At 33.6% G+C, this 22007-nt stretch overlaps 1 protein-coding gene across 1 annotated transcript; it reads left to right on the top strand.

The window, feature by feature from the left end:
* The first annotated feature begins 4895 nt into the window (after positions 1-4895).
* Positions 4896-9632, top strand: LOC116116545 (plasma membrane ATPase 4-like). Its single transcript, XM_031402603.1, has 12 exons — positions 4896-4966; positions 5625-5981; positions 6084-7073; positions 7166-7310; positions 7398-7801; positions 7883-7915; positions 8007-8088; positions 8185-8345; positions 8452-8625; positions 8710-8892; positions 8992-9173; positions 9286-9632. Exons 1-12 carry the CDS (start codon positions 4910-4912, stop codon positions 9380-9382), a joined length of 2865 nt encoding a protein of 954 aa, XP_031258463.1. The 5' UTR covers positions 4896-4909; the 3' UTR covers positions 9383-9632.
* Positions 9633-22007: the final 12375 nt, after the last annotated feature.

The following is a 22007-nucleotide window of genomic DNA, read 5'->3' on the forward strand; positions in this document are numbered from 1 at the left end:
ATTCACATCGCTGCAGAGGTTAAATACCACTTTTACCCTTAACCATAAATATCTACTTATAACAAAGAAAGTGATAAACTATTTTAAACCCCCCAAGGTTTGCCAAAACTTTAAAACCCTTCATTTGTGTGTTATGATCGTTTTACTTTTCATCTAATAACTTTAACGAGATTTAATAACGTCTGATAGATGATAGGGGTTTCACATCATTACTGGTATTTGAGGGATTTTTTTAGGTTTGACTAAACCTCAGAGGGTTTATGTAATTATCCTAGAGAAGTTGATAGGGCCAATAAAGTAAAAATGGTGGCAAAAATTGAACACAAAGTGAAGTGAATATTTTAGCTATAGAGAGTGCATGAACAGCTTTGATTAATTTCATAATATTGTATTAATCAATTAATCGATTAATTATCTCACATGTTGTCATGTTGGTTCTTCATGCATGAGGCCCGATGAGCTTGAATTATATATGTATGAACTTATAAATTTGTCAGTGTCGGTGAGTCAAAATAGAATTGCTTAAATTTTAAGAAATAGTCAACTCAGTTACATCTACAAGATTAACAACTTGCAATATTATACTGTTGAAGAACGATAATAGAGGCTTGGGTGATGTTAATTAAGATTACTTTGCCAGCATGAATTTGGAGGATTAATTAAAAAAATTAGCAGAGATTGCATGCTTTTAGTTCCGTATTAATTATTTTGTCTTGTCACAACAAGCATTACATTTCAAAGATTTGTATGTTTGAGTAAATTAAGTAATGAGCAATGTTATCCTTATAACTGTATTGTATAACTAAATCATACAAACAGATAAAAAATAAATGATAAAATAGTTATTTTACATAAAATTTGTACAATTTTTATCTGTTTGTATAACTCAATTGTAAATAAAACATTGTTGTTAATTAAAATATAATTTTTATAAGCAATTGTTTAATTTAATCACCTTACTACTGGATAAGTACAAATTATACTAAGTAAGACAAATTAACCTTTTCAATACTTGGTAGTTGGTAGTCTTAAAAAGAAGTAGCTTGATTAAATATTTAAATGTCATTAATTAATTTAACTTGTAAGATATTTACAAATAATTAATAACAATAAGATTAAGAAAGGAGGCGTGCCGGTTGGTTCCATCAAGGGTGAATCAACATGCTTTGCCATATATCGTCTTCAATAGAAAATTAATGAGTCTAATTAATTTTTAATTTATAAAAATTAATAAACATTATGATCAAAACTTCCATTACGTGGCTTAATTTCTTCTGTATTATTGATTAATTAATAAAGTTGATATCTCATAGAGTTGACCTTTACATAAAAAATTAATAAAGTTGATATCTCTTTCAATTGAAATATTCTTCCAGCCACCATGCGCCTCCATTGCTCACAAATCTATATATCTACTGGCTCAAAAGTCATATATAATTAATTAATTAGGTGATAACTGTTCCTCAGTTAATGCTAATGAACATATGTTTGAGTACATGATTAAGGAAGCTAAATTCAATGTCCCTCACCAAAATTGATGTTGGATTTGAACATATTCAGCCATACATGAAGTCAAAACAAGATAATCAGTTGGCCACTTTCTGCATTTATTTATTAATTTCATGCCTCAATTATCTAGGTCAAACTTCAGATAAAATGCAAGACTTGGGAAATTAATTAAATTCATACTTGAGTATGAAGCTTAAATATATAATATCTCCCTAAATAAGAATTGTCCAAGATTTAACTTCATACAATTAGGCTGAAGCAGCGTATCCGCAATTGACTCTTTGATAATATTATTGTCACCAAATACAATAATAAATATAAATTGGATGCTTATATAATTTTGTCTACCATTTAAGGTGGCTACCAAACTTAGTTATTATCTTTATATATTCTTCAATTCAGAAATAATTCAAACTATTAATTATTGAATGTCATATTCATACAATCAAATGTTAATTATATTGAACTTTATTATAAGGTAACGAGTTTTATGATAGATTATCAAACTTTTTACAGGAGTTTTTATAATCAAGTGTGTTTGCCGTTGAGCTAAAAGTTATATTGTTATTGTCGATAATCACAGTTTGTTATTTTCATATATAGATTTTAGGGTTGGGACCCATTGTTGTATTGACAGATATATCATCGGGCTTGATCCTGATTCCCGTTGATAATCAAGACGATATGCGGATTTACGCCAATTTATATCATATTATATACAATATAGTTATTTTCTTTTGAATGTTTTGATAATTTTAAAATCTGAATTTACATTTTCAATGACAAAAATTGCAATAAGAATTTTTTTTTTCTAGAAAATTGATACAAGAAATTGATAAAAATTTAGATATAGGTGTAGGTTTAGTCAAGTTAAGTGTTTCTTGTGTGATCCTAATTAATTTGGCTTTTTTTTTTTTTAACTACCAATAACAGCTTTTATTAGGTTAGCTAAGACCTTTTATTAAAAAATAATGCATGCCCCAATTTTCTTGGGAGGTTTTCCTATTCTCTTTTTCTATACATTTTTCTATGTTATAATGTATAATTATAAGCTTTGAGAGAAGAAAAAAATATCTTTTCATTTTTTTTTTTTTTCATATTGCACGCATTCACTTCCAAACTATTTGGTTAAAAACCATTAAATTATTACAACCAAAACTCGAAAATGTTTATTTTTTTGAAAACAAAATATTTGGTTTGGTTTTAGTTTCAATAATTCAATAAAGTTTTTAGGACGTACATATTTCCCGATACCAAAATAGTAATTTATTATCGATCCTTGATTAAGAACCATTAGAAATTAGATGAACTTCTATTGTAGTATGATACTCATTTAAATAATATATAAAAGCATATAATAATATTATTGAACTGGTGTGGTAACTAAATTAACCCTAGTCTATGAATAAAATTTCTAAACCCACGTAATTATGTGAGGGATTAAGACTTGTGATCATGACGACAATGGTGAAAGCACAATGACCTAATTTTTTTTAAACCATGGAAAATGAAGTCAAATTTGTACCAAGTTTTAGTTCTGTCTCCTTTTTTTTTTTTTTTAATTATTGATTTAATTTTATTTCTATTATTGTATTTGATGACTTCATGTTTTAGTGTAAGTATACAAACCTGATTGGGATTCATAATGGAAAAAAATTCAACTCAGACATCATCATTTAATTTAAATTTTTTAATATCTAATAATAAGCAATTTTAATTTTTAAGGCTTGTGCGTGCACGTTCACGCAAGCAGATAAGAATGAATTATTGTAAATTTATAAAGAAACAAGAAACCCAAATAACACCTTAAAAAGTGGGTGATGAATAATATAATTATTTGTATTTAATTTATAAGATATTAGTGGATTTTTTTTTTTTAATAATCCATAAATTCTCCAACATCGCGGAACCTAATATTTGAGAAATGGGAAAAAATGACTTTTGATTTTATAAATGTTAGCTTCAGATTTTGTGAAAACGAATAAAATGGATATTTGTATTTTAAATACAAATATATTTGAATTATGGATCTTATTATGAGATATTAATTCATATTATCTTGGATATTAAATAAGTTTATTTTAATTAGATATTTTCTTTGAGGAATTTGTCTTTAATTAAAATAGAAAAATAATTTTTTTACATATCTGAGGGGAAAAAGGATTCTAATTAGTCTCCAATACAAATATATCTTATTGAGATATATTTGAGTGTGAATAAAAGATTTAATAGAAAAGGAATTCCTTGTGAGAAAAGAAGACCGGTTGGTTGAAGCTTCTTTTTGCGTGATTTTAAGGCTTCTCTAGGCGTGATTCAATCTACAAGAGGTAATTAATTTAGCTAAATTTAATTTTTATCTAACATCATGAGTTTGGATTCTATTTTTTTGTTAATTTTTAAAGAAGAAAATTATCCGCTGCGTATTTTATTACCTTATTTCTAACACACATCACCTTCGTCTACTTCTTTACTTAAATTTTATTAAAAAAATATATATAATTAAAGAATGGTTAAAAGAAAACGAGCATCAAGAGAGAGTAAGTAGACACGTAAAACAAGTCGTATATTACAACTAAAATTCAACTTATATATTATGTTGTAAATTTGGTCGTATGATGTAATGCAATAAATTGTACACTATAAATGTGATATATTGATTAGCATATTTCAATCATTGAAACATAAGTTCATTGTTATTGATTATTTATGCCAAAAATAAATTAAGAGACACACCCCAAGATATTTTCCTATCTATTATATCGACTTAAAGTTACAATAAAATTTAGTAATCATCATTAATTAATAGTAATACTCTCCCAAACATTTCCATAAAGAAGGTGAAGATAGATTAAGGGAGTTTTAAATTCTTTGCTATCATAAATAATGCATGCTTAGATATTTTATATTCATTTTTAGTCAATTATTTTTCAGAATTTGATTTGTGTTGGGTACAGATTCTAAGAAACAAACAAAAATAAGTTTTGCCTACATAGGCAAGACTAAAGAAGTAGCATGCAGCTTCTTGACAGGACGCCATGAGATGAGGAAGGTTAAATCCTCAAGAAATCATTGATTATTATCATGGCCACCATCATCATCATCATCATTAATCAACACAACTAATTTACATAAACATTACACTTACAGGCCAGGTCCCACTCGGTGAGAGATTAAACGACCTGGTCAGAAAAATTTGCCTAACTCATTCTGTATATAAACACCATTGCTGTGAACCTAAATGCTACCTCCACATCTCTCACCTTTGCTTTTGCCTTTGCCTTTTTGTGATTTAGAAACTCTCCTTCATTCAATGTCATCCACTCTTTCTATTTCGTTCCATTGAAATATTCACTTTACTCGTCGTTGTTATTTGTTGTTCAGGTGCCTTCAGTTTTAAGAAATGGGTGACAAGTCAGCTATCACTCTTGACGGGATCAAGAACGAGACTGTTGATTTGGTATGAACTTTCATCTTTTTGATTCAACTCTGTGTTTTTATTTTCTTGTCTTAGTCACATAGTCGAGTAAAAATGTTACCTTTGTTTCAAAGAGACGATACCCACTAAACGTTTGCTTCTTTCCCTTTCTATATTCACTTTTTCAATGTTTCTTCAACTTTTTCTCACCATCCAAACATACCCATCTCAGTTTTGACTCCCACATTAAATCTTACCAGGTGAACTGTTTATAGGCACGAGTCACAAGTCAACTGTTTCACGAGTTATTTAATTTATGTCCGTATTTTTAAAAAATTTAGAACAAATTATTAACTTATAAAAATATATATATTTTTTAGTGTTAACTAACGATACTAATCTATATTCTGGATTAGGAATATTCATCATATTAGTATCGCACAATAAGGAACAGACATTTATCATCTGAATAGAAATATTTTTTATTCTCTTGTGGGTATACAAAAATCTTGAAATGAAATTATAGAAATTACTTAATTCTTTTATTCGGCTACCAACATAAAATTATGATAAGTAACGTGTTGAAGATAAGAGTAAATGAATTTGACAGTTTAAAGGAGAAAGAATTATCATAAAAATTGTAGTATCACAAAAATGACATAAATAAATGTGGGTTTCCTGATAATTAATTGGTTTGCAGGAGAAAATTCCGATCGACGAAGTGTTTGAACAGTTGAAATGTACCCGGGAAGGTTTATCCTCCGAGGAGGGGAACAACAGAATTCAAATATTTGGCCCCAACAAACTAGAAGAAAAAAAGGAAAGCAAAATTCTCAAGTTTTTGGGGTTCATGTGGAATCCGCTCTCATGGGTTATGGAAGCCGCTGCTATAATGGCCATTGCGTTGGCTAATGGCAGCGGCCAGCCCCCGGATTGGCAAGACTTTGTTGGTATTGTTTGCTTGCTGGTCATCAACTCCACCATCAGTTTCATAGAAGAAAACAATGCTGGTAATGCTGCTGCCGCTCTCATGGCTGGTCTCGCCCCTAAAACTAAGGTTCGAAAGTTAACTATTTTGCTGCAATAACTATTTTTTATGTGCATAGAGTTTGTTACTGATTTTATTTTTTATTTTTTATTTTTTTAAAATGGTGTTCAGGTTCTTAGAGATGGAAAATGGAGTGAACAAGAGGCTGCGGTTCTGGTTCCAGGAGATATTATCAGCATTAAATTGGGAGATATCATCCCTGCTGATGCGCGTCTTCTTGAGGGTGATCCGTTGAAGGTGGATCAATCTGCACTCACTGGAGAATCACTTCCTGTGACCAAGAATCCTGGGGATGAAATTTTCTCTGGTTCAACCTGCAAACAAGGTGAAATCGAGGCTGTGGTTATTGCAACCGGTGTTCACACCTTTTTCGGAAAGGCTGCACATCTTGTGGACAGTACCAACCAAGTTGGTCACTTTCAGAAGGTGCTTACTGCCATTGGAAACTTCTGTATTTGTTCGATTGCGATTGGGATGGTGGTTGAGATCATCGTCATGTATCCAATTCAACACCGCAAGTATAGAAATGGAATTGACAATCTATTGGTACTCTTGATTGGGGGCATTCCAATTGCTATGCCTACAGTTTTGTCTGTGACAATGGCTATTGGTTCTCACAAGCTGGCTCAGCAAGGCGCCATCACCAAGCGTATGACTGCCATCGAAGAAATGGCCGGTATGGATGTGCTATGTAGTGACAAGACAGGGACACTGACTCTCAACAAGCTCAGTGTTGACAGAAACTTGGTTGAGGTGTTCGCAAAGGGCGTGGAAAAAGATCATGTGCTCCTGCTTGCAGCCAGGGCTTCTAGAATTGAAAATCAAGATGCCATTGATTGTGCCATTGTTGGAATGCTTGCTGATCCGAAGGAGGCTCGGGCCAATGTTAGAGAGGTGCATTTCTTTCCATTCAATCCTGTGGACAAGAGGACTGCTCTGACATATATTGACTCTGATGGCAACTGGCATAGAGCAAGCAAAGGTGCCCCTGAGCAGATCTTGAACCTTTGCAATGCCAGAGAAGATGTTAGAAAGAAAGCGCATGCTATTATTGATAAGTTTGCTGAACGTGGGCTTCGGTCATTAGCTGTAGCAAGACAGGTGTCAATTTAGCAACATATGTCAGTCATTACTTCATTAATTTGCGCCTTTGAAAATGGGAACTGCTCAACACCTTGTCTTCTTGGTTGCAGGAAGTGCCAGAGAAAAGGAAAGAAAGTCCTGGAGCACCATGGCAATTCGTCGGTTTGCTGCCACTCTTTGATCCTCCAAGGCATGATAGTGGTGAAACCATCCGCCAGGCTCTTAATCTCGGCGTGAATGTCAAGATGATTACTGGTAAGACGTTATTCTTTTATACATCCTGCGAAATCTGTTATTAACTTCTTTCTATCGATGTTCACTCGATTTGTTGACGATGTTCAGGTGATCAACTTGCAATTGCTAAGGAGACTGGCCGAAGACTTGGGATGGGAACAAACATGTACCCTTCGGCTTCTTTACTTGGCCAAGAAAAGGATTCAAACATAGCCGCCCTTCCTGTTGAAGAGTTGATTGAGACTGCTGATGGGTTCGCTGGCGTGTTTCCAGAGCACAAATATGAAATTGTGAGGAAGTTGCAGGAGATGAAGCACATTTGTGGAATGACTGGAGATGGTGTCAATGACGCTCCTGCGCTGAAGAAGGCCGATATTGGTATTGCTGTTGCTGATGCTACTGATGCTGCAAGAGGGGCTTCTGATATCGTACTCACAGAGCCCGGATTGAGTGTTATTGTCCATGCTGTGCTGACTAGCAGAGCGATTTTCCAGAGGATGAAGAATTACACAGTCAGATTCTCTCTTCTTTTCTTCTAAATTATGTTCATGAGTCTTCGCTTATTTGGTTTCCTTCTTTTGTTATTTTTGCAGATCTATGCAGTCTCAATCACAATTCGTATTGTGGTAAGTACATGGTGGTGGTTTAGTTATACAGACTTCGTCAAATAAAAAAACAAGGCATATTGATTTTTCAATTTTTTCTCTTATTCTGCAGTTTGGTTTCCTGTTTATTGCTTTGATATGGAAGTTTGACTTTTCTCCGTTCATGGTTTTGATTATTGCCATTCTAAATGATGGTAAGTCTTAAATATCTTTACATTCTTTCTGTTATTTTATGCTCTTCCAAAGCATGATCTTTCGAGTTTCGAGACCCTGATTTTTACATCCTTTAGGCACAATTATGACAATCTCAAAGGATAGGGTGAAGCCATCTCCTATGCCAGATAGCTGGAGACTCAAGGAGATTTTTGCTACCGGAATTTGTTTCGGAAGTTATTTGGCATTGATGACTGTTATATTCTTCTGGGCTATGCATGATACTCATTTCTTCCCGGTAAGAGAGACGATGTTTCGATTTGATATCACATTCTTTCAATGAAATATTCAAAACTGACTTTTCAATTTGATTCAACTGGCAACTTCTTTCCTCACAAATGCAGGACACATTTGGGGTGAGAGATATAAGTGGTGACGATAATCAAATGATGGCTGCATTGTATCTACAAGTGAGTATTGTGAGCCAGGCTTTAATTTTTGTGACTCGCTCGCGCAGCTGGTCCTATGCTGAACGCCCTGGACTTCTACTGATGTGTGCTTTTGTGATTGCGCAATTGGTAAGAATTTCTACCTTATATATACTTTTTTTAGAACACATCTTCCGGTTCCCCAAATGCCTAATCACTTTGATCTGTTTTCAGGTAGCAACTCTGATAGCTGTATATGCGGATTGGGGTTTTGCTAGAATTAAAGGTTTTGGTTGGGGATGGGCTGGCGTCGTCTGGATTTATAGTGTTATCTTCTATATACCACTTGACTTTATGAAGTTTGCCATCCGTTACCTCTTGGCCGGGAAGGCCTGGAGCAACTTGCTCGAGAACAAGGTATTTTTTTCGGATTTTTGTCTTGGACATTGGTAATTTTCAAAACCAGAAATGTTTCTATAGTTTAATGACCATTGTTACTTGTTTTCCAAGTAACAGACTGCCTTCACTACCAAGAAAGATTATGGAAAGGGAGAAAGGGAAGCTCAATGGGCTATTGCTCAAAGAACCCTCCATGGACTTCACCCACCAGAACCCACTAATCTCTTCCCTGAAAAGGGTAACTACAGAGAGCTGTCTGAGATTGCAGAGCAGGCTAAAAGACGCGCTGAAGTTGCAAGGTACAACACCAATGAAATTAATGTTCCTATGAACCAATCCTTTCTAGATAAGTTTATTCTTTTCAAAGCAAATCATGAGAGAATCAACAACGTTTTCGCTTTGTGTTTGTAGGCTTCGGGAGCTGCACACGCTCAAGGGTCACGTGGAGTCAGTTGTGAAGCTGAAGGGGCTGGACATCGAAACGATTCAGCAGCATTACACGGTGTGAGAAGAAAGCTTTCTTGAGAGTTATAAAAGGGATTTGTTCAAAGACAAACCCTGTTTAAGAGAAAGTCTATGTAAGTAGTAATTAAAAAGTATGAAGATAAGGAGAGCTTTTTATGTGTTATAATTCTCCTGGTCTATTTGCTTTTCCTTTCTATGTATTTCAATGTCATAAGAAAGGACTATTTGCTGCGATAAAAGAGGCAATGTAATGCCCACGTGTTATATATATAAGTTCTCTAGCATCAATATAATTTTCCTTTTCTTTATTCTTTTCTCCTGTTTTACTGTTCATTTTGGTTTCATAGACTCTTGAAATTTGATAACTTAAAACTCTCATGAGGGTAAGGAATTAATAGCCATTGTAAATTGGAGCATGATTCCATTTGGATTTAAGAAAAACGTGGTTTGAATATAACCATTTGAAAATTGGTGGATGGAGTTATGCCAGCAACCACGTGGAACAGGCCCTCGTAGCGGACAGGACGATTTGGGGAGGGTTGCTACCTATGAGCAAGCGAAGTAACCTAGCTAGGAAAATGGGTCGCCATGTGCATCGGCTTCGAAACCGTAGTGAAAGGTTAGGATCCTACATCTATTAATTATGAGATTGATTGATGATTATTAACCTTTAGGCTCCTTCCCAAGCTAATTTTAAATATAGATTCTACCCAGTGGGTTTTTAACGAAATCTATCTTGAGAGAATTGTTATGACACTTAACTAAGCATTGCAGATTAGCATAAGCAATAAGTGTTCTGCTAACATACACTATGACAATAAAGAATGCATGATTTGTAAGAAAACTTATCTGCAATCTAAACAGAAATACAAAAAATATAATATTCTTAAATTATAAACTAAGAATCAATAATTACCTCCAACCATTGAAACAAACTCACGCAGCTGTATTTTGGCTCTTCTAAGCTCTCAAGACACTCTAATATTATGGTGTATTTTTCAGTATATAATTGAGTTCTTGAGCTTAGAGACCAAAATAATAGACATAGCTAAGCTTCCATCAAGCTTTTAATGGCATTGCTTAATGGTTGCCATAAATTCCAAATGTTTGAAAACTGAAGCATTTGAAAACTGAATAACAAATGTAGACCATCAACTTTAAAACTGATGAAAATCAAAACGTTATTTACGTTACATGAGTAACGTAAGTTTTACATTCTCCCACTTGGTCTACATTTTTAACCATTATTTCATTAAGAAACAAGTACACGAATCATGACGGCAAATCCTCAAAATAAAACGAGTATTATCTTCCATGTATTACAATGCATTTGATTTCTCAAGTTTACTTTATATATGACAACCTTACTTAATGAATAAACCCTATGTTTATTCTTAGTCCTATAGATGAATTTTCTCAAAAGAAATTAAGGTGCACATGAATATGAGAAAACATCACAATAAATAAGAGTTTTATTCAAACATTATATACACAATTACATAGTGGAATGAAGTCTCATTTCTTCTACATGATCCTTGAATTTCAATGGTGGCATGCCTTTGGTCAAAGGATCAACAATCATCAATTCAGTACTTATGTGCTCAATGACCACTTTTTTTTCCTTAATATGCTCTCTTATGGCTAAGTACTTAATGTCAATGTGTTTACTTCAACTTTGACTTTTATTGTTCTTAGTCATAAAGACAGCAGCTGAATTATCGCATTATATTCTCAATGGTTTAGAAATGGAATCCATAATTTTAAGCCTAGATATGAAACTCTTTAACCATACACCATGTGAAGTAGCCTAAAAACAAGAAACGAACTCAGCTTCTATAGTGGAAGTAGCAGTCAAGGACTGCTTTACACTTCTCCAAGATACAGCTTCACCAGCCATTATGAAAACATATCCTGATGTTGATTTACGTGAATCAACACAACCAGCAAAGTCTGAATCTGAATAACTGATTACTTCCAGATTGTCTGTCTGTCTATACATAAGCATATAGTTTTTGGTTCCTTAAAAGTACCTCATCACTTTCTTTGCAGCTCTCCAGTGGTCTAAACCTGGATTACTTTGATATCGTCCCAACATTCCAACAACAAATGTAATGTCAGGCCCTGTACAGACCTGAGCATACATCAGGCTTCCGACAGCAGAAGCATATGGAATGTTCTTCATTTGTTCCCTTTCAAAATCGTTCTTTGGGCATTGGTTCAAATTGAACTTATCACCCTTCACAACGGGAGCCACACTTGTTGAACAATCTTTCATACGAAATCTCTCTAAACTTGTTGATAGAGGTTTTTGAGACAAACCCAAAATACCTCGATCTATCTCTGTGGATCTTAATGCACTGACATAAGATGCGTCACCCATATCCTTCATATCAAAATTCTTAGAGAGGAATTGTTTCACCTCATGCAGCAAACCCTTATCATTGGTTGCAAGCAAATATCACTACATATAAAATAAAAGAAAGCATTACTTACTCCACTAACCTTTTGGTATATACATTGATCATGGGGTTTTCAACAAAACCGAATGAAGCAATTACCCCATGGAATTTAAAATACCATTGGCGGGATGCTTGTTTGACCGTATATAGATTTCTTGAGCTTACAAACCAAGTGCTCACCAACACTAGAGGAAAAACCTTCAAGTTGTTTCATATAACCTCCTCCTCTAAGTCTCCATTGAGAAACGCCGTTTCACATTCATTTGTTGCAACTCTAAGTCAAAATGGGGCTAATGCCAAAATCACAAGCAAGGAATCTTAAATACAGGAGAGGAAGTCTCCGTGTAATTGATTCCTTCTTTTTGGTGAATCCCTTAGCAACGAGTCTGCCTTGTATCTCTCAATGTTGCCCAATAAGTCCTTCTTTGTCTTAAGACCCATTACATCCAATGACTTTTACACATTAGGCAACTCAACAAGATCCCAGACTTCGTTACTCTTCATAGAATTCATCTTTTCCTTCATGAAATTGTACCATAATTCTGATTCTTTGCAACTCATGGCTTGTGAAAGAACTCGGGTCATTTTCGGCCCAATGTTATAGTCAGATTTACAGATACACAACATAATCATTAGGAATTGCTGATGCTTGGTCAGCAGATCTTCTTATGTTGTACATCATATTCCGGAGAAGTATATGGTCAACTCGTTGTTCAAAAGTTCTTGGCAACTCTTGAACTACCTGATCTACTGGAATATTGTCAAAAGCTGTGGAACTTCATGATTGGTTGTCAACACCAGTTCATACTTGAGGGGTGTTGTAAACAATAACCAATTTATCACTTAAGGTGGAAGGTTGAGATTCTAAATGATCATTCTTGAAACTATATTCCTGGTTTGACGCTCCCACTGATCAAGTCATTTTCAAGAACCTTTGCATTTCTGATTCCACAATCCTAGTGCTGTGAGATGGACAATAAAATCTGTAACCTTAGACCTTTCAGCATATCTAATGAAATACCCAGTAATGGTCCTTGGGTCCAGCTTCTTCTCTTGTGGATATAAAATTCTCACCTCAGACGGGCATCCCCAAAAGCGCATATGTCGCAAAATCGGTTTCCAACATTTCCATAATTCAAATGGCGTTTTAGGAACAGCCTTGGTTGGAACTTGGTTCAATATCTACACTGCCGTCTTAAGTGCTTCAACCCACAAGGATTTAGGAAGATTGGGGCTGCTAAGCATACTCCCCACCATGTCCAACAATGTTCGATTTCTTACCATTCTGGTTCGGTGAACCAGGCATGGTGTATTGGGCAACAATCCCATGATCTTGAAGAAACTTTGCAAATGGTACAGGTGTTTGTCCATCCTCTGTGTATACTATAATATTCTTCACCTCTATCTAATCTTACGATCTTAATTTGCTTACCACATTATTTCTCTACTTCAGCCTTAAAGATTTTAAAGGCATCTAATGTTTCTGTTGTTATGAAGCATGTAGAGATACATATATCGTGAGTAATCATCTATAAAAGAGATTAAGTATTTTGACCATGTGAGTCCATGTCTAGACTACATATATCAGATGTCTGATCTCTAATATGTCGAACTCCTATTGGCCCCTTTCTTTGACTTGTTGGTCTGCTTTCCCTTTATGCAGTCTACACAAGTCTCAAAATCAGTAAACTAGAGTATTAAGTACTCCTCATTTACTAATCTTTTAATTCTATCTATGGAGATAGTCTAATCTCCGGTGCCCTAATTTAGAGGAGTCCTCATTAATAACACATCTTTTAGCGCCAGTGTGAAAATGCATTGAATCATAAGTGGCATTGTTTTGTAAATTAGTGCATAAAGCCATCAAACAAAGTACATTCCTAACAATTAGTTTTATAAAATAAGTTGAAGATGAATCTGAAAAATTAAAGGAATATCCAAAGGGTACAAGCCTTGAAATGAATTAAGTTTCTAGAAAAACTTGGAAAATAAAAGGTATTCTAACAATTAAACAAAGCCACTACTAAAATTAAATAGCAAGTTCCTACAGCTTCCACATGCGAGCCCATTTGTTTCCTGATAAGTGCTTCGCTCACTTCCCACTAGCTTCCTGGTTTTGCAAACCTACAAGGAATTTGAAATGTGGATTGTTGATCCAGAATCAATCCACCATGTGTTAAATTGACATTAACCATATTAGATTCATAACAACAAATGAGGTTGGATTACCTTTGTCCGCAACATTTATGAATTTGGGCATTCCTTCTTCATGTGTCCCTCTTTTTACAAAAGAAACACTTGGAATCTTTCTTGATACCACCTTGGGGAGGCATTCTGCCTTTCCCTTTCTTATTGGCTTGATATTTTCCTTCCATGCGTTGCGAGCATTGCACTTCTTCCTGTTCCACCACCAATCTCCTTCCTCTTGAACACACATGGTCATAAGTTCATTAATTGACATTTATCCTATGTGTGTTGTATGAGTTTTGAAAGGGCCATATTGATGCGGAAGGGTGTTCAAGATGTAGTGACCAGGAGGAATCCGACATTTCAAACTCGAGATTCTCAATTGAGCCACAATATCCCTCATTTGTATGATGTGCTCGCGTACACCTCTCACATCGATGAGCCTTAGGGATGGAGCTCATGATCAGGGTGCTTGCTAGTGCTGTCTAAAGTGACAAATGATCATCAATGGCTTTAGCAAGTCTTTGACCTTTTCATGCTGATCAACAAAACCACGGATACTAGTAGAGATTCTAGTCTTAATGAACATCACGCTGAGACGATTAGATCGCTCCATCGTTCATAAAGCGTGATGTCTAATGCAGTACTAGTATCAGTGAGTGCTGGTGGTTCGTCTTTTCTAATAGTATAGTCTATGTCCATCCACCAAATGAAGAAGAACTCTCTCTTTCAGACCTTATAGTTATCCCTTAAGTTCAGGGATATCAAAATGAATATTAGAGAAATTTGCAAGTTGTACGACTGCATAAAATTATAGATTACATGCTTATGTTAAAACTGAGGCCTAAACAAATATCATACTTTACCAATGTAAATCATGCTTAAAAATTGAATCTAATAACATAAAAAATTGCTGTGGGCTAAATTTCTAATCAAAGATTATTATTCTTTATGATAAAATTATGATAAAAACTATCAAATTATTTACTAAATTCATAATTCAGTGGGTAAATATGATAACTTGTTATTTTATCCTAATAATAATATAAATATAATAAAAATTCCTGTGGGAAAAAAATTATTATATTAAGTATAATTAATTACAATTAATGTCTAATATTCTTATGTGATGCTAATAAATCAATTATATAATTTTAATTTAAAGATGTTGTGGCTATTCTCTAATTAATTAAAATTATATGGATCACTAGACATTAAATCCAATAAGACTAGCTTAATATACGAATTACATAATCAAATACTAATATGTTATTATTATGCACAAAATATTCTCATGAGCATAATATTGCATAATTAAAACTATAATATTTGCATAACATTTAATATTATGCCTTTATCCATATACTCATTCAAAATTGCATGTAGAAAGATATAATCAATTCATGAAAGATAAATATGAGCATATAATTTAGGATTCTACAAATTAACTTATCCAAAAAATGCATATGATTAAACCAAAATTAATATAATATGAATATAAAATGAGCAAAATTAGAAATAGTATAAATTTTATTTACCAATTAAATGACAAAAAGTTAAGTGGCCTTTGGCTCTGTAGCAAACTCTTACACGAGACCCAGGGTTCAAGTCCTAGAACGCCAGATCTAAATTTTTTTTTTTAATTGGAAAGTAAACGATATGTCGTTTTCAAAACTAAAGGAAAAATGACATGTCATCTACAGGCGTCTTCAACCTTTGATCGGATCTATAACCGGATACCCAACCCGAAAACAACCCAATAGCCAAACCCGGGTGGAAATCACTATTTAAACTCCAAAATAATGTTTCAAAGCCCAGAAATGATGAAATCCAATTTCCTAATGATTTATACATTTATTTTCATTAAAAACAACTAAAAAACAAACTTTGATTAAAAAAAATTTCAAACGGCCATGAACAAGAGTTTCAAAAAATCTTTTTGCAAAACATCAAGGCAGAGGTATTATATGGCTCTGATACCAACTGTAAGAAAACTTATCTGCAATCTAAACAGAAATACAAAGAATACAATATTCTTAAACATAAACCAAGAATCAAGAATTACCTCCAGCCATTGAAACAAACTCACGCAGCTGTATTTTGGCTCTTCTAAGCTCTCAAGATACTTAATATTGATGGTGTATTTTCAGTATAATTGAGTTCTTGAGCTTAGGGACCAAAATAATATACATAGCCCAGCTTCCATCAAACTCTTAATGGCATTGCTTAATGGTTGCCATAAATTCCAAACGTTTGAAAAAGAAGCATTTGAAAACTGAACAACAAACGTGGACCATCAACTTTAAAACTGATGAAAATCAAAACGTATTTACGGTACATGAGTAACGTAAGTTACATGATTAAGTTGAGCTAAACAAATTAGCATAAACATCGGCGTTGCTCGAAACATTGATACAATCTAACATTCTACACTATGACACTTAACAAAGCAATGCCATGAGCTGAGCAACTAAGGTAAGCTTGATAGTATGACACTTAACAAAGCAATGCCGATTGAGCTGAGCAACTAAGCTAAGCTAATCAAGCTTAGCATAAGCATAATGATCTGCTGCTTATGTAATATTTACGTTACAAACATAAAGTTAAAAACTGATTTTGTATTAAATCAGTATTAATGGTCCACGTTTTGCTTCAGTTTCAAACATTTTTTTTTTTTTCAGTTTTTGTAACCATATTAATCGGAGTTATGGCAACATTAAGTTTTACCATTAAAGCTTGATGGGAGCTGTCTAAATTGAGATTTTGATCATTAGGCTCACTCATTCAAATCAAACAAAAACACCATCATATTGAGTGTTTTGAGAGCTTAGAAGAGCCAAAACGTGAGAGATAACAGTAAATGTGTGATTAAGAGCATAATGGCTATAGGTAAGTTTCTTGTTTTTCCTTTAGTTATTTTGATCCCTTCAGTTTGTCAACTCCGTATTAGGATCAAATATTATCCAACATTTGGTATCAAAGCTAATAATACATTTGCCTTGATGTTTTTCAAAAATTGCTAGGCTCTTTGTTTATGGCCATTTGAAAAACAATTCTAAATCAAGTTTTTGTGTGTTGTTGTTGTTTTTAATGCTAAGTAAATGTTAGAAATCATTAGGAAATTGGATTTCTATCATTTCTGGGCTACACATGATTTTTGCGTCTAAAGGTTGTTTGTCTGAGCTTATGAAAATTGCTTATAAGCAATAAATGCTATAAAGCTATTTTAATAAAGCTTATAAGCTAATTTAGTATAAGCATTTGAAATTTTAAGCAATACATGTTTGGTTAAAGTAATATAAGTGACTGATAAGTAGTGACGTGTTTGGTAAATGTGGTTATAAGTACATTTTATTATAAAATGACTAAAAAGGAAACTACATTAAACAGAGTATACTATGGAATTTTTAAATTAAACAAGGATAAGTGGTAATATACTTGGTAAACTAGCTTATAAGCAGAGTGCTATAAGCAAAAAAAAAAAAAAAAAAAAAAAAAAAAAAAAAAAAGACGTATCCCTCACTTCTTTTTTTTTGGCTTATAAGCTCAAAAAAGTTATAAAAAAACATGTCTGTTTAATTTTAGAGCTTATAAGCTAGTTTGACCAGCTTATAAGCTTAGACAAATACCCCTAAATGGTGTATAACCGAGTTTGGCTGCTGGATCTGCATGTATGAACCAGGTCTGTGTGACCCGGTTGGAGGTTGAAGATGAAGAATTTTTTTTTTTTTTTTTTGGCATTTATTTAGAAATATGTCTAATTTTGCTTATTTTAATTATGCATATTATATTATGGTTTAATCATATGCAATTTGGATAAGTTAAATTGTGCAAAATTCTAAATTAATTATGCTCATATTTATTTTTTTCATGAATTGATTATCTCTTTTCTAAATTAATACATGCAATTTTTGAATGAGTATATATGGATAAAAGCATGAAATTAAATGTTATGCTTAATATTATAGTCTTTAAATTATGCAATATTTTATGAGAATATTTTGTGCATAATAATAACATGTTATAGATTAAATTATGCAATTTATTATTCTTATATTGAGTTTTTCTTATACTATATATGAATATTCTCCTAAAACTTAATTTTATAATGTCTTGTGATCCATATAATTTTAATTAATTAAGAATTAGCCATAGCATCTTTAGTTAAATAAAATTATATATTATGATGGTTGAGGATCCCGTAAAGAATTATAGACATTAATTGCAATTAATTATACTTAATATAATAAATTTTATCCCACAAGATTTTTATTATATTTATATAATTAATTAGGGTAGAATATCAAATTATATTTCTTAATTTACCCACAGGAATTAGGAGAAGGAGCATAATTTGGTAGTTTTATCATAAAGATTAGGATAGAATATCAAATTACTCTCATAATATACCCACTAATTATGACTTAAGAACATAATTTGATGATTCTATCATAAGCTATACATGAATCTACTTGAATTAAAATTTTAGCTCAAAGCCAAATTTTATGTCATTAGATTCAATTCTTACATGTTTTGCATTGGTAAAACATGCAATTTATTTAAATTAGACCTCAAATTTTTTATATAAGCAATTTTAATCTATGCAGCTTCACAACCTGCTAATTTCTCTGATATTCGTTGCGATATCCCTAAACTGAAAGGTGATAGCTATAAGGTATGGAATGAGAGAATTCTCCTCCATTTATGATGGATAGATATTGACTATGCTATTAGGAAAGACGAAGCACCAACTATCACTGATACCAACACTCCAGTGGACATCACGTTTTATGAACGATAGGAGCGATCAAATCGCCTCAACGTGATGTTCATTAAGACTAAAATAACTACTGGTATACGTGGTTCCGTCGATCAACATGAAAAGGTCCAAGACTTGATGAAAGCCATTGATGATCAATTCATCACTTTAGATAAGGCGCTAGCAATCACCCTAATCATGAAGTTTTCATCCATTAGACTCACCAGCATGAAAGGTGGCTCAACTTAAGAAACTCGAGGTTAAGATGTTTGAATCCTTCCTGGTGCAAAGGAAATGAACACCCTCCCACAACAGTATGGGCCATTCAAAATCTCGTACAATACACATAAGGATAAATGGTCAATTAATGAATTAATGACCATGTGCGTTCATAAGGAAATGAAGCTTGTGATAGAGCTTGGTGAAAGTGCAATGCTGGCAACAATGCACAGGAAAGGCAAACCTCAAGCCAATTAGAAGGGGAAAGGTAAAATACTGCCCCAAGCTGATATCAAGAAAGAGGCCAAATGTTTCTTCTGTAAAAAGAAGGGACACATGAAGAAAGAATGCCCCAAATTTCAGAAATGGCTTCAGGATAAAGGTAATCCAACCTCGTTTATTTGTTATGAATCTAATATGGTTAATATTAATATTAACACTTAGTGGATTGACTTTGGATCTACAATAGATATTGCAAACTCCTTGCAAGGTATACAAAATCTAAGGAAACAAGTAGGAAGTGAGCAAAGCATCTTATCTAGAAACAGGATGGGCTCACATGTGGAGGCTATAAGAACATGTGTTTTAACTTTAAGTAGTGATTTTGTATTAGAATTAGATAGGACCTTCCATGTTCCAAGTTTTTCAAGAAACTTGATTTCAGTTTCTAGACTTGTACTTTTGGGATATTCCTTTAATTTTTCAAACACATCATTCGGTTTATTTTATAATTCTGATTGTGTTGGGAATGGTATCTTGTCTGATGGTCTTTATCATATTAATTTACAAGACAATATCACTTATAATTCAATGCATGTTCACACTAGGTCTAAGCGGTGTACTATTAACGATGACTCCTCTATGTTATAGCACCAGAGATTAGGACATATCTCCATAGATAGAATTAAGAGATTAGTGAATGATGGAGTACTTAGTACTCTAGATTTCACTGATTTTGAAACATGGGTGGATTGCATTAAAGGAAAGCAGACCAACAAATCTAAGAAAGGTGCCAATAGGAGTTTGGACATAATAGAAACCATACATACTAATATATGTAGTGCAGACATGGACTCACATGGTCAGAGATACTTCATCACCTTTATTGATGATTACTTACGATATATATATCTCTACTTACTTCATAACAAGAATGAATCATTAGATGCGTTTAAAACCTTTAAGGCTGAAGTAGAGAGACAATGTGGGAAGCAAATTAAGATTGTAAGATCAGATAGAGGTGAAGAGTACTATGGTAGATACACTAAGGATGAACAAGCACTTGGTCCGTTTGCTAAGTTTCTTCAAGAACATGGAATAGTTGCTTAATATACCATGCTTGGTTCAGCAGACCAAAATGGTTTGCCAGAAAGAAGAAACCGAACATTGTTGGACATGGTGAAAAGTATGCTTAGTAGCTCCAATCTTCCTAAATCCTTATGGATTGAAACACTAAAGACGGTTGTGTATATATTAAACCGAGTTCCAACCAAGGTTGTCCCAAGGACACCATTTGAATTATTGAAAGGTTGGAAACCAAGTTTGTGACATATGCGCGTTTGGGGATGCTTGTTTGAAGTGAAAATCTACAATCCACAAGAGAAGAAGCTGGACCCAATGACCATTAGTGCGTATTTCGTTGGATATGCTGAAAAGTCTAAGAGGTACATATTTTATTATCCATCTCAAAGCACTAGGTTTGTGGAATCAAGAAACGCCAAGTTTCTTGAGTATGACTTGATTAGTGGGAGCAATCAAATCAGGAACAATGTTCTTGAACATGATTGTTCAGATTCTCGACCTTCCACCTCAAGTGATAGATTGGTCGTAATTCACAACATCCCTCAAGTACAAATCGATGTTGAACAACCAATTATTGAAGTTTCACAAGCTGTTGACAATGTTCCAGTAGATCAAGTAGTTTAGAAATTACCAAAACATCTTGAATAACCATAAGCTTCTCACGAAAATGATGGTACAACGTTAAGGAGATCCACTAGAACTAAGAGCTCAGCCATTCCTAATGATTATGTAGTGTACCTACAAGAATTTGACTACAATATTGGAGCCGAGAGTGATCCCAAGTCCTTTTCGTAGGCCATGAGTTGCAAAGAGTCAGAATTATGGTACAATGCCATGAAGGAAAAGATGAGTTCCATGAAGAGTAATGAAGTTTGGGATCTTGTTGAATTGTCTGATGGTGCAAAAGCCATTGAATGTAAATGGGTATTTAAGACAAAGAAAGACTCATTAGGCAACATAGAGAGATACAAGGCGAGACTCATTACTAAAGGATTCACTCAAAAGGAAGGAATCCATTACACATAGACCTTTTCTCCTACATCTAAGAAAGATTCTCTATGCATCATTTTGGCATTAGTAGCTCATTTTGACCTTGAGTTGCAACAAATGGATGTGAAAATGACATTTTTTAATGGAGACCTAGAGGAGGAGGTTTATATGAAACAACTTGAAGGATTTCCCTTTAGGGATAGTGAGCACTTGGTCTATAAACTCAAGAAATCCATATATAGTCTAAAACAAGTGTCCCGTCAATGATATTTTAAATTCCATGGAGTAATTTCTTTATTTGGATTTATTGAAAACCCCATGGATCCATGTATATGCCAGAAAGTTAGCAGGAGTAAGATATGTTTTCTTGTTTTGTACGTGGACAACATTTTGCTTGCAACCAATGATAAGGGTTTCCTACATGAGGTAAAACAATTCCTCTTTGAAAATTTTAGTATGAAGGATATGGGTCATTGGCATCTTATGTCATCGACATCAAAATCCATAGAGACAGATTATGAGGTATCTTAGGTCTATCTCAAGAAACCTATATAAAAAAGGTTTTAGAAAGGTTTCGGATGAAAGATTGTTCACCAAGTGTGGCTCCCATTGTGAAGGGTGATAAGTTCAATTTGAACCAATGCCTGAAGAAAGATTTTGAAAGAGAACAAATGAAGAATATTCCATATGCTTCTGCTGTCAGAAGCCTGATGTATGCTCAGGTCTGTACAAGGCTTGACATTGCATTTGTT

Source organism: Pistacia vera, unplaced genomic scaffold, assembly GCF_008641045.1.
Source record: "Pistacia vera cultivar Batoury unplaced genomic scaffold, PisVer_v2 Contig78, whole genome shotgun sequence".
Lineage (NCBI taxonomy): Eukaryota > Viridiplantae > Streptophyta > Magnoliopsida > Sapindales > Anacardiaceae > Pistacia > Pistacia vera.

What these genes read in the sequence shown, in the direction of transcription:
- LOC116116545 (XM_031402603.1), top strand. Translation starts at nt 4,910, where the DNA reads ATGGGTGACAAGTCAGCTATCACTCTTGACGGGATCAAGAACGAGACT. An exon ending in GAATGTCAAGATGATTACTG is followed by an intron (nt 7,311 to 7,397) that starts GTAAGACGTTAT and finishes GACGATGTTCAG; the next exon opens with GTGATCAACTTGCAATTGCT. An exon ending in AGACGCGCTGAAGTTGCAAG is followed by an intron (nt 9,174 to 9,285) that starts GTACAACACCAA and finishes TTGTGTTTGTAG; the next exon opens with GCTTCGGGAGCTGCACACGC.